This window comes from Anser anser, assembly GCF_964211835.1.
Source record: "Anser anser genome assembly, chromosome: 10".
In the NCBI taxonomy this organism is placed as follows: Eukaryota; Metazoa; Chordata; class Aves; order Anseriformes; family Anatidae; genus Anser; species Anser anser.
In genome coordinates this window covers 287,036-312,377 of record NC_139730.1, presented here as the reverse complement: position 1 = coordinate 312,377, position 25,342 = coordinate 287,036, and the positions used below count along the sequence as shown (strand labels likewise).

The following is a 25,342-nucleotide window of genomic DNA, read 5'->3' as shown; positions in this document are numbered from 1 at the left end:
GCCAGGACTGACACGCTCTGCTCTGAAAGCACTTTCTTTCCTGCAGGCAGGAACAGAGCCGGGCTCCGCTCTGGTTTCACCTTGGTTCTCCTCCTCTGCCTGCCCCAGAGCTTTCTGTGAGCATCCCTCTAATAAAGTGGCGATGGGAACCCAGCTCTGCCTGCAGTGACACAAGAGTTGCTTTTTGCAGCTCATCCTGTCCCAGCAGTTCTTGGCAGCCTGCTGCCTCCCAGCTCCCGTCCCACATGCAGCCCCTCGCAGCCCCCAGACCAGGGCAGCCCCAGAGGCCCCTCAGGCTTGTTCCCTAGGGCAGCAGTGGCACAGGGAAAGCTCAAGGAAGGTGAAGCTCCTTCAAGAAGGTGAAGCTTCTTGAGGGAAGCTCAAGACAGGTGCAAGAAACATAGATTTGTCCAGGTGCCTCTCTGCAGGCACAAGGCTGGGTGGGGCGGTCGGCAGGGCTGGGTGTGCTGTGGGGCTCGAGTAAGGAGCAGACTGAGACATAGCTACAGCAGCGCACATTTATGGGGTCGGGCCTGGCGCGTCGTGGGTAACAACGCAGCGACATGCTGGGCACAGCGATGGCGTAAGCTACAGCGGGAAGCTGGGTCCTGCAGGGCTGGCGCTGCCGTGGTCCAGCTCAGTGCCGGAACTGCGGGACCGGGGAGGGGATGCGGATGTCCTGCCCCTTCTCCAGGCGCCGCTCACAGTCGATCAGGTAGTTCACGCCATCTATCACCAGCTGCACCAGCTCCACCTGCACCGGGGGCACACACACACATCCTGACTCAGGGGCTGTCCTGGCCCCAGCCAGGCCTCTGCTGAGCCATGCCAGCAAGGGTCCCGGCCACCGCGCTGCATGAAGGGCACATGCTGCCACCTCTAGGAGAGTGGTACAGCCCGCAGACCTCATGTGCCAGCCCCAGCACACAGACCCAGAGCTGAGGGCCTGTTGTGCACATGTTCCAAACCACCTGCTGCAAAAGCATCTCTGTCCAGCACCCACCTCTGACTTCCCCAGCCGGTCCAGGTTGGAGATGTCGAAGACATTGCCAGTAGCTGCGGTGTCTACACCACCTGTCCCACGCTTCTGTAGCCGGAGGTTCTCCAGGATCTTGGGGAAGCGGTTGTCCTAGTGCCCAGAGAACACGTCAGTGCTCAGTGCAACCATCAGCAAGGCAGCCAGGCCACTGCAGCCGACTGCTCCCCAGGGCAGCCCTCCCACACCTTGCACAGCCCCGTCTGTGGGCCCTGCCCTGAGCAGACCCAGCTCAACACGCGGGTCCGGCCCCTTGTATGCTTCACTGCCCTGGTGAGCCTGAATGAGGTCCAGGGCTGGTCCCATGCAGTCCTGCGCCTCCCCACGAGGCTGGGCTCCCTGTGCTGGCAGCTGAGGCTTGCCACAGCCCTGGGCTCGCTCCCCACAAAACGAGCCGTGGTAACTACCTTGCTGAGCAGCGGCAGCTTGATGTGGACGCCTGCTCGCAGCCCGGTGCCCAGGTTGGAGGGGCAGGTAAGGATGTATCCCAGCCTCTCATTCCACATGAACTCCCAGCCTCGCTCCTGGATTAGCCGCTCCACCTGGGTTAGAAGTGCAAAAAGCAATTCAGCCTCCAACTGCACAATGCACTGCCCTCAGCAAGGCACTCCTGCCACTTGGGTGCTGCCCAGCCCTGGGACAGTACAGGACACAAACCCTGCAATGGCCTTGCGTGCCCCTGTCCACCTGTCTGTGGGTCTGGCACGGCAACGGCCGGTGGGTGCTCACCTCCTTCAGGCCCCGGCAGAACCGCTCAAAGACGCGCTTCATGTTGCCACCCTTCTCCATGGAGATGATGCGTGTGTGGTCCTCCTCATTGATCCAGATCAGGAAGGTCTTCTCGTTGTTGTGCCTAGGGACAGGGCAGCATTTGGCGGTGCTGGCAGCCAGCAGAGCCCCCGTGCACACACAGCTGCCTGTGCCAGCCCCAGCAGTGCCCTGCTTCCACCACCCCCCCCCCCAGCCCCGGTGCCCATGCTGCCCCTGGATCCAAGCTCTCACAGCTGAGCATGTTGCCAGAGCACAGCACGGCAGTGAGGCAGACAGCCAGGAGATGCTCCCAAAGATGGGCCAGCGTTCATCCACACGCACTGCTGTGGGTGACAAATGCTGGCTCCGGTGCCTTGGGCACGGGCAAGCGCTGCTGGGGAGGAGCAGCGTGGTGCCAGCCCTTCCTGACCCTGGGGCAGGGACACGGCTCCTGCACCACACAGATAGCAGGAGGGGCTGCGAGGTGTGAGGTGCACTCTGGAGCGCTGGGGTTTGGGGCGGCTGGAGCCGTTTGTGACATGGAGGTGTTTTCCCTGAGGCTGCTATAAAAGCGCTGTGCCTGCCAGGGCGGTGTGGGCAAGCGCATGTGCCGGCTGTTGCTCCGCGGGTGCGTGGGATGCTGTGTGGGTGTGCAGAGATGCTGGGAGCGAGCGGTAACAAGCAATTGTAGCAAGATACATCTGGGGGCAGGTAGAGTGTGCAGAGAGCAGGAAGGAGCACTGGGGGTTGCCTGGGGAGCAGAAGGCAGTTACAGGTTTTTGGCAGCCCAGAGAATGGGAGGCTGTAGGCTGGAAAGAGCGGTCAGAGTTGACAGCAGGGGCCTGAAATGGCCGGCTCCTGAGCTGCCCACCGCTTAGCGAGATGCTGCGGTTTGTGTGAGGAGCAGACACCCACTGACTGCTGCACAGCTCAAGGGGCTGAACCCTGCAAGGGGACCCCAGGTTGGGTGTGAGCAGGGAGGGCCCAGCTGCCGCCACCACGGAGCTGGGGCGATGGCAGCCTGGGGTCTGCAGTGCAGGGAGTGAGGGGAGCATGGGCGGTGTGGCTGGGGCAGCTGGACAGAGCAGCAGTGTCCCCCTGCCTGTCTGCCCTGCTGGCTGCTCAGGGCTGGGAAGATCCTCACCAGATCCCTCGGGCGTCGGGCCAGTCCCGGGCCATTCCTGCCGCTGTCAGGAGGGGGGACACCGGCTTGTCGAAGAGGAAGTGGTCCTGGAAGGAGGCAGAGAGTCAAAATGCCCCCTGGGGCTGCACAGCCGAAGCTGTGGCACCCCATCTCTCTGGTCCCAGTGTGCCATGCAGGCGATGCACTGCAGCTGTCCCTGGTGGGGTGAGCTCGCTTGCTGTCCCAGCTGCGGTCAGGACTCCCTGCTTCCTGACTGGGTGGGCAGAGGCTGCTGGTGATCTTGCCTTCCCCTGGGCATACACAGGGGCACGGGGCAGGAGCCGGAGGGGCACATGGGTTGCTGGGGCCGTGTTCAGCCAGCTCCGTCCTCCCCCAGGAGGGCTGAGAAGCGCCATAAGCAGCCTCTGCACCACTGGGGCAGGGAGCCCTGGTCCCACAGGACCGTGGGGCTGGGGAAGGGGGCCATGGCCTCCTGGGGAGGTGATGCCTGGGATGGGGTCCTGCCCCAGGGCTGGCCAGGCAGTGTGCCAACTCACATCAATGAGTTGCTGTTGCTCCTTCTCCGTCATCTCGCTGAGGCGGTAGTACCGGCCTGCCAGGTCTCCAGAGAGGCCGTTCAGTGCCTCCACGGCCACCTTCTCCACCTCCCGCCGCTCGGCACGGGTACAGGCTGGTGGCAGGCTCAGCCCACGGATGCTGCGCCCCGTCCGGACCCGGGATGAGAGCACATAGCGCTCATCGAACTGGCCAAACTTAATCTGGAACAGACAGGTGCCGTGGGGTGTTGGTGGGGTGGTGCTGGTGCTGAGCATCGCCCTGTCCACCAAGGCTCAGGAAGGGGACCCTGCTCCCAGCCAGGGCTATGTGGCACTGCCGCCCATCTCGCCCACCTTGGAGGCGTCCAGGTCCGTGACATGCTTCATGGTGCGTGGGTTGTACCCGTTGTGTCGCTCCTGGATCACAGGGTCAAACAGCTCGGCAAACACCTGGAAGGACATGGGACGGCATGCAGCTCTTCAGATCCAGCGTCCCACAGAGCCCCTGCCACCAGCACCGGGGACATGGCAGCACAGGGGACCACAGAGGGTGGCTGGGGTCACCTCACATCCCGCAGCACAATGGCAACCAACAGGGCAGACACTGCCCAGACAAGTAGGGCTCAGGGGCAAGGAGGAGGAGGTTGCAGGGCTTCAGGAACAGCTGCTCTGCAGGAGCCCTGTGTCCCCATGGGGACATGCTCCAGCTGCCTGGGCTGAGTAGAAGGAGGTGAGCGATAATACTTCAGGCTGCTGGATCCCAGGGATTGGGTCCAGGCCAGCAAGAGACAGCACACATCGGGCCAGAGCTACGCCATGTCCCGCAGGTACCGGGACTGCCACGGCTGCTGCAGCCACCCTAGAGAGCCTGGAGCACAGCAGGGCTTTGGCCATCACTCACCTCATATGTTTCTTCATCACCAGCTACCATGCCCACAGTCTTGATGAAGGGGTGGCCAGGATTGTCCACACCTGTCTGGATGCACTGGTCTAAGGTCCAGCCATTGGGGGTTGCTTTGTCACAGAGCCTGGTGTAGATGGCTGGCGTCAGGTTGCTGGCCATGCAGTTGTTGTGTTTCCGCAGGTCAGGGTACTCGGCACTGCAGGGCAAGAGAGCAATGAGCCTTTGGGGCCAGGGGATCTGCACTGGGTCTGGCTGGGACGGAGATCACTTTCCCCACAGCAGCCCACGTGTTACCGTGCTCTGCACTTGTAGCTAGAACACTATTGCTATCACACCAACGTTTTGGATACTGCTGAGCAGTGCTGGCACAGCATCACAGCTGTCTCCAACCCCTTCCAAAGGCCAGTAGCCAGGGGGTGGGCAAGAGGTGGGGAGGGGACAATGCCAGGGCAGCTGACCTAAACCGACCGAAGGGATATTCCTTATTGTATGACAGTCTGTTCAGTGACAAAAGCTGGAGGGAAACAAGGAGAAAGGGGGGAGGGGGGAGTCTCGTTATGAAAGTGTCTGTCTGCCCAAGCAACCACATGTACTGAGGCCCCGCTTCCCAACAAATGTCTGAATGTTGCCTGCTGATGGGAAGTAGGGATTTTTTTTTCTCCTACTGCTTCTGCGTGACTTTTTTTTTTCCCTTTCATTAAACTGCTCCTTATCTCAACCCACGAGCTTTTTTTCATTGTATTTTCTCCCTGTTTCCCTCTGAGGAGTGGGAGTGAGAGCAGCGTGGCAGTGCGGAGCTGTCCATCCGTTGCTAAATTGCCACCGGGACCCAGCGCTCCTGCCCCACGGAGACCCTCAGGGCAGGCATGTGCAGGGGAGCTCTGGGGGGCTGGGAAAGCCACGCTGCCTGCCCAGGAAGGCAGCCGCTGGCATCACACAGCAAGGGCAGAGAACAGCCCAAGCTGACTGCTGATATTGCCACAAGGACAAGAGTCCATGAGCAAACCTGGGCCGGTTGTTAGGGTGCGGCTCCTTATCAGCTGCGTACCAGGGCTCCTGGGCTCTGGGCTGCCACGTCAGCCACAGCCCTGCGCAGGGTCCGGGTGTGGAGGGGCTGGCTGGCCAGGCCATGGGGGCTCTTGCTCGCCTTCTCCTGCAGAGGGGCAGCTGCTCCCAGCACCAGGGTCTGCCCAGGGGCACGAGCCCGTCCCATGCAGGCAGCGGGGCAGCGGGGCACGGAACCCTTGGGGGCCCTGTCCCACGTCTGCCCGCACTCGGTGCTGTCCCCTGGGCCCTGACCCCACGCAGCTCAGGCACCGTGGGGCAGGAAATCGGCTGACCCCGATCTGCAGCTGGTGGGAACTGCACCAGTCTGGAGCAGTTTATTGTATTAGGGGAATGCTTCCCTCTAATCAGCTTAGTGGGAGGCCGTCTCCTGACCTCCTTCCCACTTTAGCTGGGCTTTGTGCTTGTCAGCACCACCGCTGCCCCCACCCCTGCGTCTGCAGGTTGGGGAACGCACATTGGCCCCACGCCTACGCCTTGGCTGCTGCTTGTGGCTTCCGGAGTTTGCAGAAAGAAAGGGAGGTCGGGCTCTCATTGCCACACTGTGTGGGGAAGCACTGGCAGTTCCAGCCTGGCCTCGTGCAAGGAGGCGTTTGCGCCAGGCAGGAACGGGCCGCAGGCCTGTCCGGCTGAAGGCTGCTCCCCCAGCCCACGCACAGTTCTCTGCCATGTTGAGATGCTTCAGCTCAAAGGACGGCTTGTTGTATATGGGACGCATCCTGCCCCTGCCTCCCTTGTTGCTCCTGCCCCTGCCATCAGCTGGCTATGGATCCATGTCTCCCTGGGGAGAGACATCCTCATAAAAAACACTGATCAGAATGGGACACTTGGACACGTCCCTTCCCTACCCCCAGCACTGCCTGGCATGCCAGGACTGAAGCTCACTCTGCTTTCCTGGTGTCAGTGGACTACGTCCAGAGAGCCAGAAAAGGTTGCTAAGGGGAGCAAGCTTGCTTGCAGAAAACAGAATGCTGTAGTTTTAAGCTCACCGACTGCTGTGGTCAGTCTGTACCTCCACTGCAGAGTTCAGAGACTAAAACCTAAGACCCTGCCCCAGGATCTGTGCCTGCTGCAGTGCTGATTTAGTTCCTGGCCCAAACACACCCTTCTCCAGAACAGCCCTGAATCACAGCCAGCAAATCTGGGCAATCTCTTTTCAGCCTTTCCAGAGAACCCCAACTAAGCTGGATGGTGCCAGGATAAGCAGGGCAATGCAGGGGATGAAGGTGTTACATGCTTAGTGCTCTTAGTGCTGTGCTCACAAGCACTTCCAAAAAAGCTAGAGCAGAGCTGCACAGGGCACTGCCCTGCCACCTGCCTGGGCTGCTTCCCGGGGCTGCGTGGGGAGGACAAGGGGAGCAGGCGCTCTGCTCTGCTGGGTGTCCAGGTTTCCTCTGCCACAAGCAGGAAGGTGACAAGGCACTTGGCCTTCCTGGGATTCCCTTGCCCTTTGGTTCTGCTCCCCAGAAACGGTATTAAAGCAACGGCCCCTTCAGAGCTGGCTTTTCTTTGCCAGTGCCCCGATGCTGAGCTACGAGGTGCATTCCTGTCAGGCTCCCTGGCCACAAAGGCTGGGAGCTCTTCCAGCAGGAGATGGATGCCTGCCAGTACAACGCGGCTGGGAGTGGGCACTTCGCTACTGGCCGTGCTGCTGTGAGAGCCAGCTCAGCACTGCGGTGCTGCCACGCCGTTGGGACGGGGCTGCCTGCAGTGACCGTCCTCTCTGCCCTTGCACGAGGGGTGCTTCACCCAGGAGACCTGCAAAGTGCTCAACAGGCAGTATTAGCCCACCCACTCTCCTGGAGCGGCAGCCTGTGCGTCTCCCCGTGACTGTGGCTAATCCTGCAGCCTCCGGCACCCTTCCTGGCGTCACCGGCTGCTGCTTCTGCAGGTGCACTCCGCGGACACCCCGCTGAGGCCACCCCTGCTGCGCGGGGCCTCCATCGAGGCGTGGGGCTGTGCGGGGCGAGCACCGCGGACCCTGCGGGAGGAGCTGGTGCCAGCGAGGCTGCGGCAGGCAGCGGAGCATGCGGCTTGCTCACGCAGGGAGGGGGGGTAGGGGCTGGGATTCTCCGCGTGACTGCTCAAACGTGGCTGCTGCGGGACCCTGCCTGGCGGCGGGCACCTCCACGCCAAGGTGTCAGAAAGCTGACGGGGGCGTCCGTGCCCCCAGAGTGTGGTCATATGTACCTCTGACAACCATTCGACCATTGTGTGATGCAGAGATCTCTGAAGGCTGTTGCCAATGCCTCTCATTGTTTGACTTAAAACCTAGAGGGGGCAAGTCCCCAGATGGGATGACTTGCCCTGCAGAGCAGGGTGCTGTGGCTCACCCTGGGGCTCTGTCCAGTGTCAGCATCATCACAAAAGCCAAATGCACCCTCCCGGGAAGCTCATCTCAGTGTTTCCCTGACAGATCCCCTGCCCTGGATTTCATCCCTTCCCCCAGACTCATCTCAGCCTCTGTTTCCCACAGATGGTGCCTGTCTCTTCCTCCCAGCCCCGTCTTTGTTTTCAGCATTAACTCTGACCTGCTGTTTTCCCCCAGCCCACTGGTCCTGCCACAGCAACACCTTCACAGCACTGCCAGCTTGCCCCCCACCCAGCAGGTGTTTCGAGTGTGCAAGGGGACACTTCTGTGTTCAGGTTCAGCGGGGTACAGGCCAGCTGCCTGCAGATGCCAGCACACCTCTGTGGGGCCAGAACACAGGCAGAGTGCCTGCCTCTCCCACACCAGATGGGTGTCACAGGTCCCAGTGGATTTTCCTCTCCATCCTCACTCAGTGAAGACCTTCAGTCATTCAGAAAGCTTGAAAGCACAGTCCTCTCAGGAGATGAATAAACAGTAACATCCAATCTTCATCAGTCCCTGAACTCGTTCCATTTCCATCCCGTTTCCATGGCCCGACCCAGCACGTCTGAGCACCAGAGCTGGCTCTCAGCACAGCTTTCTGCACGAGCAGAGCTCTCAGCCTGCAATGCAGAGCAGCACCGCTCACTGACAACACGGTGTTTGGTGCAGGCATCACAGCAGCCGCATGTGTTTGGAGCAGCGACACGCCGCCTCCTTCCCCGCTCTTCTCCCTCACTGCACACAGTCCCTGCTGGCATCAGGATGGGGGGGACACCTCTCCTCGCTTTCCCAACCTGCATCTGACCTGTGGCAGGCTGCCAGCGCAAGGGGAAGGGCCTGCTGGCAGCCACAGCATCCCTCTCCCCTGCCCTGCCCTGTCCCCGTGAGGCACAAGCAGCTCTGCCCTCTTCCCCCCCGTCTTGTGCTTTTCTCCCCATACTCCTCGGGGCCAGGCAGCGTGGGGGCCAGGAGGGAGCTGCCACCCCTCTGCTGGCCTTGAGACCTCCTCTTCCTCATTGCTAAGGCAAACGGTGGTGAGTGGAGCAGTAGGTAATGCCTCCGCATGGACAGGGCTGGTGGCAGCCACGTGCCTGGTCCCCCTTGGCAGAGAGCAGTTTGAAGCGGGGGGGGGGTTGACACGGAAACTTCTGTGCTGGAGCTTGAACCTTAGCACTGCTCCACAGCTCTGACACTTATCTGGCTTAAAGGATCAAGCACAGGTTGTGGAAATAGGGCCAGCAGCTCCCGCACACAGAGCCAGCATTACCCCAAAAGCACCCCTTAGCCAGACCAGGCAGCACGCGCCCGCCTGGCCCAGCTCAGCCCTGCGCCCACCTTCCAGGCACTTGCCTGGTCCCGATCACACACCTCAGGGCTCATCTTCACCCCACATCTTCCAGCACAGCTCTGCCTGGGAGGACAGGATGAACTGCTCAGCCTTAGCGGGACCTGTGGGCCCTTCCAGTTCTCCCTTTAGAATCTGCCATGAGATGGGAGAGCGAGGACCGTCAGGGAACCTTTTTTTAACGCCCTGGAGAAGTCCTTGGCCCAACGTCAGGCACCAGTACAGCCCAGTGGTGAAAGGCTAGGAGCCACAGCCAGCCGCGGGGCAGCCAGGGAGCCTCTGCTCCAGCACAGGCCCTCACGGACAGAGCTCCAGGGTATTTTGCCAGGACGAGAGAAAATGCAGCCTTCCTTTTGCTCCGTCCTGTTCCCACCAGGATACTGGCAAGCCTCCACTGGCTCCTGCGACAACCGGGCCAAGCTCGGGGCATTTCTTTGCTTGACATCTCTGCAACGCTGTCCCCGCCGGACGGACTCACCGCCTCCGCCGGTCCCAGCTCTGCCCCGGCCCCCGGCCCCCTCCGCTGCCCAGCCCCGTCCAGCTCCGCCCGCCCCCGGGCCCGCCGCGGCAGCGGCTGCTCCCGGTTGCCGACCCGCCCGCGCGAGGCGCAGCCCGGGCCGGCCGGGACGGTGGTGCCGGTGCCGGCCCGGTGCCGGCCCGGGGAGGCCGAGCTCGAAGCGGAGGTTCCAGCGCCGCGGCCCGCGCCCCTCCCGCGCCCGGCGGCCCCGGTGCCCTTGGGCTCGGGGACGGGCGCCCGAGGCGGAGCTGCTCCTTCCCGCCGGAGGCGGCCAACACGGGCGAGCCCCCCGCCGCCGCCGCGCCGCCCGGTTCCCCCCGCCGCCGCCCGGCTCCCCGGGCTCGGTTGCCCGCGATCCCGGTCGCTCCCCGCCGCGGGACGCGAGCGGCCCCCGGGGAGCTGGGGACGGGGAGGGGGGCACGGCCCCGCGCCCTTCCCCGGTGCCGTGGCCGCGGGGACCGGCCCCCGCCCGCCGCCCGCCGCCGGCCCCCCCACACGTGCGCCCCCGCCGCCCGCGCCCGGTACCTGGGCGGGTAGCGCCGCCGCTGCCGGTCGCCCGCGCTGACCGCGTCCCGGGCGAGCAGGAAGCCGGCGGCGAGGGAGCCGGCGCCCACCATGGCCAGGAGGCCGGCGGAGCGGCGGGCGGAGAGCGCGCGGGCGAAGGTGCTGGCCATCGCGGAGCGGCGGCGCGGCGGAGCGAGCGCGGCGGGGGCCGGGCGGCGGACGTGATGGGAATGGGAACGGCGGCGGCGGCGGCGGCGGCGGGAGGGTGCGCGGGGGGCGGGGAGCCGGCGGCACGGGGGGGGCCGCGACGGCACCGCCACCTGCTCGGGCCGCCCCGCCCCGCCCCGGGGCCGCCGCCGCCGCCTTCAGCACCGCGCGCCGGACAGCGCCGGCGGGGCCGCGCGCCCGACCCGCCCCGGGCCCCTCGCCCCGCGCCCCTCGCCCCGGGCCCCTCGCCCCGCGCCCCTCGCCCCGCGCCCCTCGCCCCGCGCCCCTCGCCCCGCACCCGCCGCCGCAGGCGGGCACGGCGCAGCGGGGCGAAGCCCGCGACTGCGAGGGTGCGGCCGGGGCAAAGTCCGCGCACCTGGAGCCGGCGGCGGCGGGGCGCGGATGCCGGGACGAGGCGCCCCGACGGCCCGGTGTCGGGACGGGAGGCGGCCCGGGATGCGTGCCGGGGCGGGCGGGCTGCTGTCACCGTGGCGCCCCGCGCCGCTGCCCGCGGCCGGGCATCCCCCCCGCTGCCCTCGCACGCCGGGTCCGGCCGGGCCGGGGCAGCCGGCCGCAAGCGCCGTGCTCCCGGCGGCCGCGGCAGCGCCGGGGCGCGGAGCGCGGGCCTCGGGCCGCCCCGCGCTCCGCCGCCGCGAACGCCGCGGGACGGCAGCGCCGCGGGCCGTGCCCGGGTCGCGCCGCCCGCCCGCTGCGGGCCCGCCCCGCCCCGCGGCGCAGGGCTCACGGAGCTGGCCCGGCTCCGCGGGACGCGGGCGCCCGCCGGGCCGCGCGGCGCGGTTGCCGCGGTAACGCGGGGCCCGGCGGCGCCGCTCGCGCCCACGCGCGCGCGGCTCGCGCGGCCTCGCAGCGCCGCCCGTCGCCGCCAGGGGCCGCTGCGCCGCGCCCGCCCGCGGCCGGCCGGCCCCGCCCCCCCGCGCCGATTGGCCGGCGGCGGCCGTCAGCAGGCCGCGATTGGCCGCCGGCCGCGCCGGCCGCGCAGGGTGCGCCCGGAGGCCGCAGGTGAGCGGAGGGAAATGGCGGCGCCCGGCGGGGCGCCCCCTGCCGCCGCCCCCCGCCGCCGCCGGCGGAGCGGCCCCGCCGCGGGCTGCGCCGGGCGGGACGGGGCGCGGCGGGGGCGCCGCTGCCGGGCGGCGCCGGGCGCCGGGGGGCGGCGGGTAGGTGTCGGCGGCCGCCGCTCGGCGCGGGGCGCCCCGGCCCCCCCCGCGGCCTCCCCTTCGCCCTTCGGCGGCCGAGCTCGGCGCGGCCCTGCGGGGGGGGAGCGGGCGGAGCGGGCCGGGCCTCGCCCCCGGCGCTGCGGGCGGGCCGTGCCGCGGCGGGCCGGGCGCTGGCTCCGAGCGTCCCTTCGGCGGCGGGGCCGGCGCGGCTTTGCCGTGGCTCCGCGGCGGGGCTCCGGAGCCCGGCCTCGTGGCCAGGCGCTGCCGCCGCGCCGCGCGCGAGGCCCCGGCCCCGGCGTTCCCCCGCCGTGCTGCGGGGCAGCCTCGGCTCCGCCGGGGCCTTCGGGGGAGCGGCGGCCGGGCCTCGCGTTCGGCGTGCGAGGGCAGGGTAAGGCGTGCGAGCGGCTGCCCCCGGAGCGGTTACCGGCCCGCCTGCAGCCCGGGCTGGGGAAAAATGAGCGTTAAGTGCTAACGTATCCACAGGTTGTACGCTAACAAACCGAGGCTAACGAACATAACAAACGACGTTTTAAAAGTTCAAACGTCTCTAAACTTGTTTATGATCTTTCTTATCAAAAAAAAAGGAAATAATATTTTATGTTTAAAATTGCTAATAAATCTGTATTAACAATTACAGGCTCAGAAATTCTGATGCTGTAAAGCTTCACGCTTAACAATCTTATAAATCTCTTAAAAAAAAAACATAAAATAATTTCATAAGTCAAGAGTGGATCTTACTCCTGCATTTGCTATGTGAACAATATAACAGCTGCTCAAACGTAGAGGATGTAAGTCACCAGGTTTTTGCTGGATTCGCAAGCAGAGGCATTGTGTAGAAGAAGGAGCTCCTAGTCAGGAAACGTGTTTTAACCATTGCTGCACCCTCTCTGGGTTTGAAGTTGTTGATAGATTTGCAGTTACTGACAGTGCTGTTCAAACAGGCAGAACAGTATATTTAGAAGCATGACTTCAGCTGCCCGATTTTGAAGACGTTGAACTTCTTTGTTAATAAAACATGGAAAATGTTCTTTAATACACCAAGTCCAAATAGCTTTTAATTATTAACTCTGAAATAGGCGTGTGGTTTTTTTTCTGAGGCAATTAAGAGTTTGTGACTTGATTTTTGATAAGAGTACAGCTTTCACCTTTTGTGTGTAAGTATGTAATTAACCTTAATACAAATAGTCCTTGTGACCATGGAAATGACCCCTTTGGTACAGTTACTTCACTGATCATACATTCAGGGTCAAGGCATAAGTTTTGTTTTTTTTTTAAAGTACTGATGATCGTAAGTATTTTAAAGTGTCAGCTATGTGTATTCGTAAAGGTAGTCATATGTCGGGTACTTGACCTTGCCTAAGTCAGGATGGGGTTCTGTAAACTCATTTATCCTCACAGCCTGTTTGCATGCAGTGGTATCCTGCACTCCTTTGACCTCCGCTCTGCTGCTTCCCCCAGGCTCCCTGGGGTGCAGAAGCCTCTCCCAGCCACCTGTGGCTGCTGCCACTGGCGATGTGACTGGTTTTCATTGGTCACCGCATGCCAGAACCACGGCGGTCCTTGTCCTTCAGCTCTCCGCTGTAGAGACTGTGCTGTCAAGTAGTGCTTCTGCAACTATAACAGGCTTTGTTTTAAAAACAAACAAAAAAACAAACTAATCGATCAAAAACAACACCCCTCCCACATAGTTTTCACTTGTTAATGCCATGCTGGGTGTGAAGTTAATGCAAGATATGATCATCCTTTCTGCACTTAAATTTCTGGTACTTCAGAAGTTGGGCGCAAAGAATAAATCTCTCCATGCTGTGAACATCCTTATCAGAACACCACCAGATTCATCTGCTGGAGAACCTGGAAACAACTTACGTCTCATTTCTTATCGCTAATGCAAGGTAGTCCAGAGAGCTGAATTGGTCCCAGAACACTCAGAGGCAAAGTTTAAATCTCAGTTCCGGGTTGTGTGTCAGCAGTTTCTGCTTGCCGTTAGGTGATTACATTAACCTTTGGTATGACTGTGTAGCAGACCATAGCTGTCCTTGGAGGAGAGTGCAAGGATGTCTTTAGCTGGAGTGGCTGGTACGTACTTCCTCATATATTTGTGATGGGATGAGCAAGCATGAATATTTCAAAATAAGAACCATGCTTAACTTGTGTGTGTGTGCCATTGTCGTGTCAAGGCTTTTGATTCTCTTGGACGGTACAGCCAGCAACATTAATGCTTTATTTTCTTGCTGTGATTTGTGAAAGGTGAGAGACCTGTAGTACTCTTAGCAAGTGGAAACTGGTCTGAACCTATGGGCTGTAGGAGCAGTTAGCCCAGGGAGCAGTGAGAATGATGTAGAACCATCAGGACACCTGTGTGAGAAGCAAACATCCCGTACTGCCAGGGTCTCTCACAGCTCTAGGTTTGAAGAAAAAAAGCAGCAGGGAGGATGTAGGCTGAGCACCGTACAGGAACCTTGCTAGTACTGTTTCTGTAACAGATGTTGCTCTCCTCCTGTCATATAAACTCTTTGATATCCCAGCTCTAGAGCTGATTCAGGCATGGTGGCAAATCCTCATGTAATCTGTCTGTTACACTAGAATGGTACTTCTCTTGCCTGTTTGCCTTTAACAGCAGCAGTCTGTCCGAATTTTGCATACCTGAGTTATGCCTGTAACTGTTTCATCAAGTGACTGTAGCCGTGGTTGGTAGAAAGCCAGTCAGAGAAGGGATATGCTTTAAACAGAAACTTGGAAAAGGTTTTGCTTATACCCTGTCCCTTTCCTCTCACCAGAAACAACCTGAGATAACGAGGTTTATCCCATTAACACCAAGGGCATGCTGGATGTATCAGTGGCCTTTGGCTTCACTGAGGCTCTGGGTTTTCACTCGTTTTTAGTATGGCATGTCATAGCCTCCAGAAATAGTTGCAGAGCAAAGCAGAAGTTGCTTTTTTTTTTTTTTTTTTCTGGGATAGAAGCAGGAATGTAGAGAACCTGTTGCTTTCTTAGTTCTTAGGCCAAAGGTTTTCCTGCTGCTTGATCTATTTTTTCCAGGAGGGAGGGGAGAGTATGCGATTGGTGAAGACGGTCCTCCTCCTCTTCTTGCGTGGTTTACTTCGTTAAGTCATCAGCCACCAAGCTGATAGTGAACTTGCTAAGGTCTTACTCTGTGCTGGCATGCAGAGGCAGCGGGGCCAAGGAACAGAAACGGTTCCTGAGTATGTTGGGAATCCTCCTCTTGTCCTTGTGTGGAAGTAGCAGGATTATACGGCGCACACAGTAGAAATGCCTGTGTAGCCTGGTCTGCCAGTACTATTGCTACCGCCAGCTGAGAGCATGGGCGGTGGATTAAAGCTTTAACTCTCGCTAATCTGGATGCTCATGTGTTGGGTGTGCACTGTGCCTCAAGCGGCACGTAGGAGCAGGCAGCACTGGCCTTTGTGCACCGGTGTGAGCTGGGCTTGGTGTGTCTTCTTGCTGGCCTGGGCTCCCCAGGCAGATCTGGTGTGCGAATTGACAGTCTTGCTGTCAAGCCTGCGCCTCGTGGCGTGGCTTTGGGCACTTGTCCAGCGCGCTTCTGCTCCAGTGCTTTCCGTGAGTGCTCAGCTCTTACCTCTCCTGTCCTTTCTGGGAATGTGCAGCCTTTCTGCATGGAGGCATACCTTAGTTTTATCCATATTTCCCTGGAGATTTCAGAGGCAGCTGGATTGCCCGCTGTATATTTGTTTCTTTTGCCTGTTCCCGCCCTGCTCGAGTGGATGAAGTCAGTCTCCCTCCTTTGTTCTTGGTGAGGGGATTTGCACCTACCATGAAACTGTGCTGGCAGCAGGCAGGTGGCATTTGGGTGCATTTCCTCTGTTTTGTGAAGAGCTGTCAGGGAGGACTGGGAATCCAGTTGTATGTGGTGGTACATTCTCCTGTGATATGCTGGCTCTAAGGCCAGGCATGCCTCAAAAGAGGAAGTGCAGTAACTGTCAGTCTGGGGAAGGATGGAGATCACGTGAGAGTACAAGAAGCAGTGGTAGAGTGTGCATTTGTAGGAAATACTAGCATGAGGCGTTTACAAAGTCATCTTCTCGAGGTTGCACTTCCTGTACTGGTTTTGGCTGGAATAGAGGGAGGAAAGCTTTTCACCATGGGGAAACCATTTCCCCATTTGTGTGGGGAAATCAAAGTAAAGGGCAACCACTTGACATTTATGTGTGCACAGCTATGGACAGAGCTGAACAGTTGTGTCCTTGGTCTGTACAGGTCATGCATACTGTACATTCAACTCAGTTGCTTGTGTGGCCGACAGTGCTGCTCCTGTAGGCGATTGTGCAAGATGTGCTCATTTCCTAGTGTTTATAAAGAACGGCTTGTATCTGGATAACCAGACTCCATGGTCAAAGAGTAAATCAGAGCCAAGCTTGCAAAACTTAGAAGTCCTGACCTGCAAGCCGCTGCTTCTTTTGTGTCCTCTTTACCTGCCAAAGAGTTGTCAGTCCTTCCTTTTCCCTTCTCCCCTGCAAACTCGTATGTCTCTCAAACTGTTCTCTCTGTTACTTTAGGTCTTCTTGAGCTAGAAGGATGAAAATTGGTGATTGGAAAGTCACCGTCACTCTCCTAAGTTTCCTCCTAACTTCCGAGTCCCAGTTTGGGTGTACAAGGCTGCGAGCAAGTCTACTGTCCCATTCCATGATTTAAAGAGAGGCCTGGAGCATGCATCATTGTAAGGTTTAAATTATTTCAACGCTAGCAGCGACACTGTCCCTTTCCCAGCTGCTGCAAAAGGGCTCATTGCACAATGGAGCTACCTTTCTAAAATGGTTCTGGGTCCTGGATCCCCTCCCACCCTGAGGGTCTCTTCCTGCATACCTCTGCCTAGAGACTCTCTTCATCTCACCTGGCTCTCCCTGTTTGTCCTGGGCAGCGGGTCCCTGGACTTGTTCACTCTAGCTCAGTCCCTGCCCTGCCCACCCTCACCTGCTCCCAGTGGCATCAGCCCTGGCTCAGGCCCTTCTTTACCACTTTTTGCGCACTGTGATTCCAGAGCGGGATGGTCGGCCACCGAAGCTGCCATGTCGTCCCTGACGACCTCCAGTGAGGGAGAGAACTCCACTCCCAGGTTTGTCGTCGGCTCCAGGGATGATGAGACAGACTTCCTGGAATCAAACATGAAGACGGATGAAACCGATTTCTTTGAAGATGATGAAGAGGAGGAGTCGGTAAGGAGGTCCTGGCATTCTGGGTTGGAGCATCTGTGCAGAATTCCTGGGTTTCAGCCAGGTTTTGCATGGTTCCTGCTGAGGCCACAGACAGTCAGGACTGTGGGGAACATGGCACCAGGCCGTGTGGCACAGCCATGTGAAAGATGCATTGCACTGACATGCTGCCAGACTCGGTGCCTCGTGCTGCAGTAAATTCTAGCCTTTTCACTTGCAGGTCTTTTCCAGTTGCAACAGCAGATTTCTTTATCCTAGCAACTTAACCCTGATACTGCTGTAAACCTTTTGCTTTACCAGGGAACTTTTTGAGGAAAACTGAAGGAACCGTGAATAAGGGCAGAGAAGCGTCTGCGGGGAGGAAGCATTTGCTCTTTTCTGTAGCCTCCAGGAACAGGCTGCAGAAAGGAGAATGATCTCCAGCTCCTGACTACTTTTGGCCTCTATTCAGCCCACCCTTTCAGTCCCCACAACGGCCTCTGTACAGGGCTTCTGTTCAGAGGAGCTTCATGCCACTGAAATCATCTTGCCTTTTGGTGGGCTGAATGGACTGCTCACGTGGTGAACTGCTCTGACTTATTCTTAGTACAGTATGTAGGGACCTTGCAGAACTTTTATCAGCTGTTATCCTGTCTCTGCGCAGCCCGGGGGGGCTAACACAGGTAGATCCTCTAGCACAGTTAAGAAAGGTCATCAGCAGCATATGCTGACCTCCTCTTTAAGGACGGGAAAGTAGATTTCCAAAGGCAGTGCAGAGAAACCAGTGAATAGCTTGAACTTGTCTCTGCAAGACTCGTGGGCGAGGGCACTACTATGAGGCAGAGGAACTCTTGACCTTCCATCCTTTCATTCTGGTGATTCAGCTGGGACTTGTTTAAGTTGGTGATAGCTTTAGTGTTTTTTGTTTTTGTTTTTTTGTTTTTAATTCAGAATGGGCTGAGCAAAGTACTGTAGAGTGGAGTGGAATGTCCCTCACTTTGTTCCTGAGGAAAACACCAGTCCATCCCACAGAAACAGTTTAGGTGCCTTGGGCACGTTAAAAGTGACATTTCCTCCTCTGAAGTTATGAGAAGTTGCTTTTCCCCCATGCAGATGCTTTAGGGTGTTGCACAGTCCTCTGCTGCCTGCCCCTCTAGTAAATTCCTGACAGAAATTGCCTTGAAATACCAAATACATCTGCAGCACGTGGGGACTCAGCTTTAGGAAGGATACAGTGATACAGTATTGATGGCCCAGTGATGGGAGTGCCCAGTGTTTGTGGCATTTTATTTTTGCTGTGGAACCTGAGCCCTTGGCTTTGCAAGTCAGTGCAGGTAACTTCTGAAGTCTCAGCTTATAGTTTGAAGCCACACTTGCATGTGCCGTGTAACCCACAGTCCTGTGTGTATCACTTCAAATGACCTTACTGAGTTTGATCTTGCTTAGACCAGAATTACTTCATCAGGAAAACATCCAGTCTTTGATTAAAAACCGTCAGTGATGGAAAGACCAACACAGACCTTATCCTGTTCTTCTGTTACAGTTACCAACATTTTTTGAATACAGGCCTTCTATCTTGCCTTATTCGACTTAAATTTGTCCCACTGGATCTTGCTATACCTTTGTCAAGTATATGGAAGAGCCCTTAATACTGTTTCTCTTCTACTCACAACTACTTGCTGTTGTGATCTCCCCTTCATTTCCTCTCAGATAAAACAGACTGAGCTCCTGCTGTAGTCTTTTGCCATAAAGCATATGCAGCTCTTCTGTAAGTCCTCTTAAGTCTGCAACTTGTCCTGGTGAGTTGTGGGCCAGAGAATACGAGGGAGGATTCCAGTCCCTGCTGCTTATTCAGGTGCCAGATACTTTTTTCTCTTACCATAGCATTAGTACCTTGTAAAAGGAGGAGGTACATGTTGCCCGGCAAAGAAACAATCATTTTGGGCTGCTCCTTAATGACATCCGCCAGTGGAATCTAGTGGGAGCTGGAACTGTGTATGGTCTGAGTCTAGGAAGGGCTGTGAGTTCTTAGGATTGGAAGAAAATCTTGTGTTTGTTCAGTATTGCCGCATTTGTACACTTAGAGCTTAAATTCAGTAAAGCAGCTGATCCTGAACTAAAACAGTCTGTGTCTTCACTTTAGCCACCTGAACGGCAGATTGTGGTTGGAATCTGTGCCATGACCAAAAAGTCCAAGTCAAAGCCCATGACACAAATTCTGGAGCGTCTGTGCAAGTTTGAGTATATCACAGTTGTGATTATGGGGGAAGATGTTATTCTGAATGAACCAGTGGAGAACTGGCCTTCCTGTGACTGCCTAATCTCCTTCCACTCCAAAGGTAAAAGTCTGTAGCAGGCCTTAGCCTACCTAAGATCTGGACAAGGGAGCTTCCATTCATTCTTTTTGTTTTGTTTTCTGTATTTCAGGATTCCCTCTGGATAAAGCAGTTGCATATGCCAAGCTGTGCAAGCCATTTTTGATTAATGACCTTGGTATGCAGTATTATATCCAGGACAGGTAAGTGTCTGTGATCCAATAAAGCCGCTTCCCTCTTCCTTTGTCCACTTTCTGTCCTTAGCATGCTGTGCAAGCTTCTTCCTGGCCACAAGCAAATGAGATGGGAAGGAAGGGTACTTTAGCAAGGCTTTTAGGGGTTGTTTCCCCATAACACGAAGGGGAGTAGATCTGGGGGTAAACCCATTGAGACTTGTCATGTTTTGTCTTCTGGTTCAAATGCATTGTAAGGAATGGCCAAATGAAGTAGGATGTGGAAGTGGTCTCATGGAATGAGACTATTGTGCCAAAGACAAAAAGACTACCCTCTTAGTAGGAGAGCCAAGTAGTGGGATGGCATTCTGGGGCAGAAACTGGGGGCAGCAAGGCTAAGTCAGACCCTAAGGAAGGTATGTTGGTGAGGCACTTCAAGAGGCTTCTTAGCCAGTTAGTAAAACTAACTTGTAGTCATGTACCGCAGTGCGTACAAACTGCTTTGGCTGTATACAGGTAGGGCTAATACTAGACACCAAACCTCCCACTGTATTTTTGGGTTGTGAGCAGTGTTCCTGCAGGTGCTGACAGGCACCCAGAGGTGTAATTGTAGTGAAGGAATTTCAGTTTCCTCATTCCAGACTCTTCTGTTGAATCTCACTGTTTCTGTCCTCTCGAGGCGTGAAGTGTATCGGATCCTTCAAGAAGAGGGAATAGACTTGCCCCGCTATGCTGTCCTCAATCGAGACCCCGATAGACCGGAAGGTAAGTGCCCAGGCTCTTCTGAAAGCCATTTGCACATACTGTACTATTTAAGATATTCTGCAGAGGTTGGGCACTGATAATCAGCTCAAGCAGGTCTGATTCACGAGTCTGTTGACTTTGGTGGAGAAAAGCCGTTTCTGCTGGTTGGGCCTACTGGCCAGGACTGAAGGGCTTCAGTTCTGCACAGGGGCTGCTTCCACTTTTCCTAACATGCTGCTGCTCTGCTTTGTCTTCAGAGTGCAACTTGGTGGAAGGAGAGGACCACGTGGAAGTAAATGGAGCTGTTTTCCCAAAGCCATTTGTAGAGAAGCCGGTCAGTGCTGAGGATCATAATGTGTATATTTACTACCCAACCTCAGCAGGTGGGGGCAGCCAGCGGCTCTTTCGGAAGGTGAGAGGATCTCTAGTTATAGTGTCGAGACCAACAGATTTGTGGGTCTGAAAGATGCATGTGGCTTCAGGAGGGAGTGTTGGGGCAGGTGAAGGAGAAAGGAAGGTTTTGTGTTGGGGAATACAACTTCTTAGAAATTTTAGTTGAACCTTAAAGAGCTGGGAATTCCAGAGGAATGTATTTTAGTGGTAATGCTGACTTCACCTTTGCTATCCTATGTCTGCCCAGTGTCCTGTGTAGCAGTTATGGAGAAATGTGTCCCTTATTGAACTACATACTGTTTTTTTCCATATCATTTCCTCAGTTTATTGAGATGATCCTTTTAAAACCTGTTCCTGTCTGCTAACATGCGTGCTGCCTTTCTCAGCTTAGTGTTGCTTGCAAATGTAATAAATGCACTACGTATTCATAGATTTCACAGAGAATCTGCCTTTACTCACTTCCTCTACTTTGCCAGCAAAGTTAAAAGCTGTGATGCATCTTTTTTTCCAATCAGTTACACATCTGCCATTAGTAAACCTAAAGTGGTTGTTTCCTTAAGTATACACATGTGCCATTTGAAATTGTATCCAAAGCCTCCCTAGAACTTAAAATGACGTCATCTTCTGTCCATAAGATCTGTCATACTGTCCTAGAAAGAAGTAAAGTTGGTCTGATTATGAACTGTCATCAGTTATTATCATTTCCTTATTAGCTAGTCTCCTTACTTTACACATCTTTATCTACTGTTTTTTGGTGCATATCCTTGTAGCTATTGGAGTCAACCTAAAGGTCTATAATAACTTTTCTCCTCTTTAGGCCTGGAAAAGGGCATACCTATTGCCTGTCTTTTAGAGTCTTTTTTGTCCTCCATAATTATGCTGTAACAGCTAGGGGTTCTGAGAGGTGTTCAGCCAATTCTCTCCCTGTGGTTCAAAGCTTATGCTTTTTGTTCTTCCATCTAAGAAAAGAAACCCAACTGACTTCCTTGATGTGTTTATTCTTTGCTTTCAGATTGGTAGCCGGAGTAGCGTGTACTCCCCAGAGAGCAGTGTAAGGAAGACAGGGTCATACATTTATGAGGAGTTCATGCCTACAGATGGCACTGACGTAAAGGTAATGGAAAGCCTGGAATCGCTCCTCCTTTCTCCAAGACTGGGATAGCTGAAGGTTGGGCAGTCCTGCCTAAGTTGACTCTGGAGTGTTTGTTTAAGCTGTGAGGTGCGGTCTGTGCAGCTTGGATCCCAAAGTGGGGAGTGGGCATTCTGTAAATCATAACAGGAAGAAAGTGTGAGACCATCTAAATTTTTCCATGTGTCTGCAGTAGAACCTTCTGGAAGATGCAGTTACTCTAGATGGTTATGTCAGGTGTATCTATTTCTCTTCCTAGGTGTACACTGTTGGGCCAGACTATGCCCATGCAGAGGCTCGCAAATCTCCTGCTTTGGATGGGAAGGTTGAACGGGACAGTGAAGGGAAAGAAATTCGTTACCCAGTTATGCTGACTGCCATGGAGAAACTTGTTGCACGGAAAGTCTGTGTAGCCTTTAAGGTCTGTCTGTTTTCTCCGCTACACAAGCAGGATACACCATGAATGTCTGATTCGTAGCTCAAGCAGTGTTAAAGCCTGAGTTCTGTTACCCCACTGTGCTCCATGACTGCTGCCAGCTGCCATCTCTGCAGGCTGGGTACAGCTGGTCCTGCTGGCCCTGGCAGTTTGCTGATCAAAGATTACCGGGAAAGCAGGAGGGCCTCCATCAAATGCCCTCTGTGCTGGCAGGTGGCTGGTGTCCAGTGTGCATCTAAGCATCTAATATAAGATTCTGAGTGTGCCGCTTTGTCATATGTGCTGGTCCCTCCTTCACTATTCCTAGTTGTACATGTGTAGAGACCCTGGCCTTCACTTCCTCTGCTTTTTTTTGTTCTGTTTTTGATCTGGCTTTGGTGCGCATTTGTGTTCTACTGTAGAGTTAGGTAGCTGAATGTATGTAAGTCTAGGTGTAGTTACATGACATGTTCAGCAGTGTCAGCAGATGCTGCACTTGACTACTTGTTCCCGGCCTCACTGCAATTTGCAACCCATGCAGCTGTGCCGATACAGCTGTTCCGTCTTACAGCCTTTTCCACATACTGATGGATGTCTGTGAATTCACCACTTATTGTCTGTATTTCTTCAGTGTGCTTCAGAACAGTTAAGTTTAGAGGCAAGAGCAAGAGAGCCTGGAGCTGCTCCGTTCTGATCCTTTAGTGTTCTGTGGAGTAGGGGGGCTAGACCCGATAGGCTTAATCCAGGAGCTCATGGGCTGGGCTCTTGGTGCAGCTGTGAAGCTGTAGAGGTTCCTCTAAAGGGCCTCTTACTGCTAACTTGTGGCTGTGTTTTCCCACTTTAAGACCCGTGAGGCAGGCATAGAATGTAGAAATGCTGCAGCAGAGGTGCCTTTGGAGGCACCAGTGGAGCTGAACTGGGCAGCATATGCTAACAGGGCACGTGTGTCAGCCGTACTTGGCTGTGCATCTGCTGTCCTGCTTGCGGTACTCCCTCCCAATGTGCTTATGAATCCTGTGTCCTGTGTTTCCTCATGCAGCAAACAGTGTGTGGGTTTGACCTCCTGCGGGCAAATGGCCACTCTTTTGTTTGTGATGTGAACGGCTTCAGTTTTGTGAAGAACTCTATGAAGTATTATGATGACTGTGCCAAAATCCTTGGGTATGTAAAAGGGTAGAGGAACCCACAGCAAAGTATAATGAATGGAGATGATAAGTATGACATAGAAATCTGTGGATGGTTCAGCTAGGGAAATTTGTTCAGAAGGTGAAAGCATGGCTCTGGGAGGAAGGGGTTAATTATGTATAGCAGCTGGAACTCCTGCTTGCATTGGCATTAGCTGTCTTTTTCTATACCTAGAAGTATCCTACAGGATACATCTAAGATTGGTTGCTAAGGCCAGATGCAGTATTGGTGATGTGAGGGGAAATTGGTGTCCCCTGGGGGGTGCCCTAACCAGCCCGTGGTGTGCTAGATGTCTCTGCAAGGAAGGTAAGGAGATGATCTGTTTGTGGTTCTCAAATCTTTCAGCAGGACCACCAGGCAGGAGATGGAGAACCAAGGGAATGTGAGTTTTATGTTCTGATTTCTTCCAGAAACATAATAATGCGCGAGTTGGCTCCCCAGTTTCATATTCCCTGGTCTATCCCAACAGAGGCAGAAGATATTCCTATTGTCCCCACAACTTCAGGCACTATGTGAGTACCTGTCATCTTCTCAAGTGAATGCCCACGGAGGCTACATGAGAGACAAAGTGCAAATACTGTCCAAGGGACACATTTGTCAAGTATATCTTCTGTTTCCCCAGGATGGAGCTTCGTTGTGTTATTGCAGTCATCCGGCATGGAGATCGTACCCCAAAGCAGAAAATGAAGATGGAAGTTAAGCATCCTCGGTAAGAGTCAAGGCACGAAGATGCTGCTTTGCTGGGAAGTGAGGAGGGCCCATTTGCTGAATCAAGAAGCACAGCAGAAGAGCACGTGGAAAGCAGTGCTTTTTCCTGGCTCCATTCAATCAAATGTTTTCTTCTAAGTTGAGGGAGTCTTCTTTCCCCATAAGAATCTAGTCACCTTCTTCGTGAACACTGAAAGAAAGAGTGAAGGCTGCTAGATCCTTCAAAGTGAAGTACCCCACTAAATTGCAAGATAGGGGCTACCTCCTTTTCTTAACTGAGCCTGGAAACATTAATTTTTATGAGAATTTCTGAAGCACAGGGAGGACCCAGTGGGTCTGCTGGTTCTTCCTGAAGAATAGTGCATGAATGCATACGTAGGGATGAAAGTTGTAGCACTGAAACAACAGAAACTGTATCAGGGTTCTTTGTTGTCCATACAGGTTCTTTGAGTTATTTGAGAAATATGATGGCTACAAGACAGGGAAGTTGAAGCTGAAGAAACCAGAGCAGCTACAGGTGAGAGGAGCCCTCTCTGGGGTTACTGTGTGGATAAAGGTAATTTGGATCCCAGTGTGAGGCAGTTTTTTGAGAGGGTGAAAACCCTCAGAAAGGCAACAGTCTGTTGCACAAACACTCCCTTTCTCATTCTCCACCCACTATGCACTCAGCAGGGTGATAGTATGAGAGCATAGTGAAAACTGCTCCCGGATGACTTGAAGACTGTAGAACGGGGCTGACCTGATGCCGTTTGCCCATCTGTTGTGGTTGCCTCCAGTGAGAGACAGCTCCAGGCTGGGACAGGACAGTTTGAGGGACCTGTTTGGTTCTGAATGGGGCTGGAGCACGGGGTGAGGATGAAGCAAACTGCGGTGTGAAAGTTTGTCCTGCCGGAGTTGTGTCTTATGAAATGACATGTCTCTAAGGAGTATGTATGTGGCCCTGATGGTGGGTGAGACTGTCCGGAGGCCTTGTAAGATTATGGTGGTGAGTGAGAGGCAGAATTGCTGGGTGTTTGAGACAGTGTCTGCCCTCCAACAGGAAGTGCTGGACATTGCACGGCAGCTTGTGGTGGAACTGGGAACCCACAGTGACTGTGAGATTGAGGAGCGGAAATCCAAATTGGAACAGCTGAAGAGCGTCTTGGAGATGTAAGGATTCAAATAGTGGGGCACTGTGATTCTGTCTCAGAGCGTTGGTCAGCATGTGATGCAGAAGCAAATTGGGCTGCTGATGTCTTAAGCAGCTAGTTCTCCAGAACTCAGGGTATCCTCTGTCCGTTGTTAGAAGCTATATGTAAAAGGTGCCATCCTGTTAACGTTTTCTCCTCAGCATCAAAACCGCTGTTGATTCTTATTCCAAGTGTCTCTGGTGTTTGTCTAAACAACTTGAGACAAAACTGAGCTTCCTTTGCTGTGGGAAAGGAGCTGGAGTCCTGTAAGGACCATATTAATACGAAGCATTTTTATAAGTTTGGAACAAATGTGATTTAAATAAGGTTGTTTGGTGGCAAAAGTTTAACAAAAGGCAGCTTGGAAAACATGAAAAGAAGTTTGTGTCCTCTTAGATTGCATATAG

The 25,342-nt window shown here is 55.5% G+C and overlaps 2 protein-coding genes across 14 annotated transcripts in view; one reads left to right on the top strand and one right to left on the bottom strand.

Annotated features, from left to right (window-relative positions):
• Window positions 1-504: 504 nt before the first annotated feature.
• Window positions 505-10,887, bottom strand: CKMT1A (creatine kinase, mitochondrial 1A). 2 transcript variants are annotated; one of them, XM_083850271.1, is made up of 9 exons: window positions 10,738-10,887; window positions 4,368-4,566; window positions 3,821-3,916; window positions 3,467-3,688; window positions 2,931-3,016; window positions 1,766-1,889; window positions 1,444-1,578; window positions 1,004-1,129; window positions 505-754 (listed from the first exon to the last, which is right to left on the bottom strand). In XM_083850271.1, the coding sequence occupies exons 2-9, from the start codon at window positions 4,527-4,529 to the stop codon at window positions 638-640; spliced, it is 1,068 nt and encodes a 355-aa protein (XP_083706397.1). In that variant the 5' UTR covers window positions 4,530-4,566; window positions 10,738-10,887; the 3' UTR covers window positions 505-637. The 2 variants fall into 2 exon arrangements, with proteins under 2 accessions (XP_083706397.1, XP_083706396.1); XM_083850270.1 differs by lacking the exon at window positions 10,738-10,887 and adding an exon at window positions 10,176-10,495.
• Window positions 10,888-11,330: 443 nt separating this feature from the next.
• The window catches only part of PPIP5K1 (diphosphoinositol pentakisphosphate kinase 1), a 52,668-nt gene continuing 38,656 nt past the window's right edge, over window positions 11,331-25,342 (top strand). For 2 of the 12 annotated variants that reach the window (XM_083850204.1, XM_083850203.1), the window contains exons 1-13: window positions 11,737-16,232; window positions 16,554-16,728; window positions 18,848-19,043; window positions 19,132-19,222; window positions 19,872-19,957; window positions 20,194-20,348; window positions 21,342-21,443; window positions 21,718-21,879; window positions 22,913-23,034; window positions 23,469-23,570; window positions 23,681-23,767; window positions 24,208-24,283; window positions 24,806-24,915. In XM_083850204.1, the coding sequence (XP_083706330.1) occupies window positions 16,582-16,728; window positions 18,848-19,043; window positions 19,132-19,222; window positions 19,872-19,957; window positions 20,194-20,348; window positions 21,342-21,443; window positions 21,718-21,879; window positions 22,913-23,034; window positions 23,469-23,570; window positions 23,681-23,767; window positions 24,208-24,283; window positions 24,806-24,915 (1,436 nt within the window). In that variant the 5' untranslated portion in view covers window positions 11,737-16,232; window positions 16,554-16,581. Of the gene's footprint in view, window positions 11,382-11,516; window positions 11,537-11,732; window positions 16,233-16,553; window positions 16,729-18,847; window positions 19,044-19,131; window positions 19,223-19,871; window positions 19,958-20,193; window positions 20,349-21,341; window positions 21,444-21,717; window positions 21,880-22,912; window positions 23,035-23,468; window positions 23,571-23,680; window positions 23,768-24,207; window positions 24,284-24,805; window positions 24,916-25,342 lie in introns of those variants that run through there. The other 10 variants (XM_083850196.1, XM_083850205.1, XM_083850199.1 and 7 more) reach the window with 9 other exon arrangements.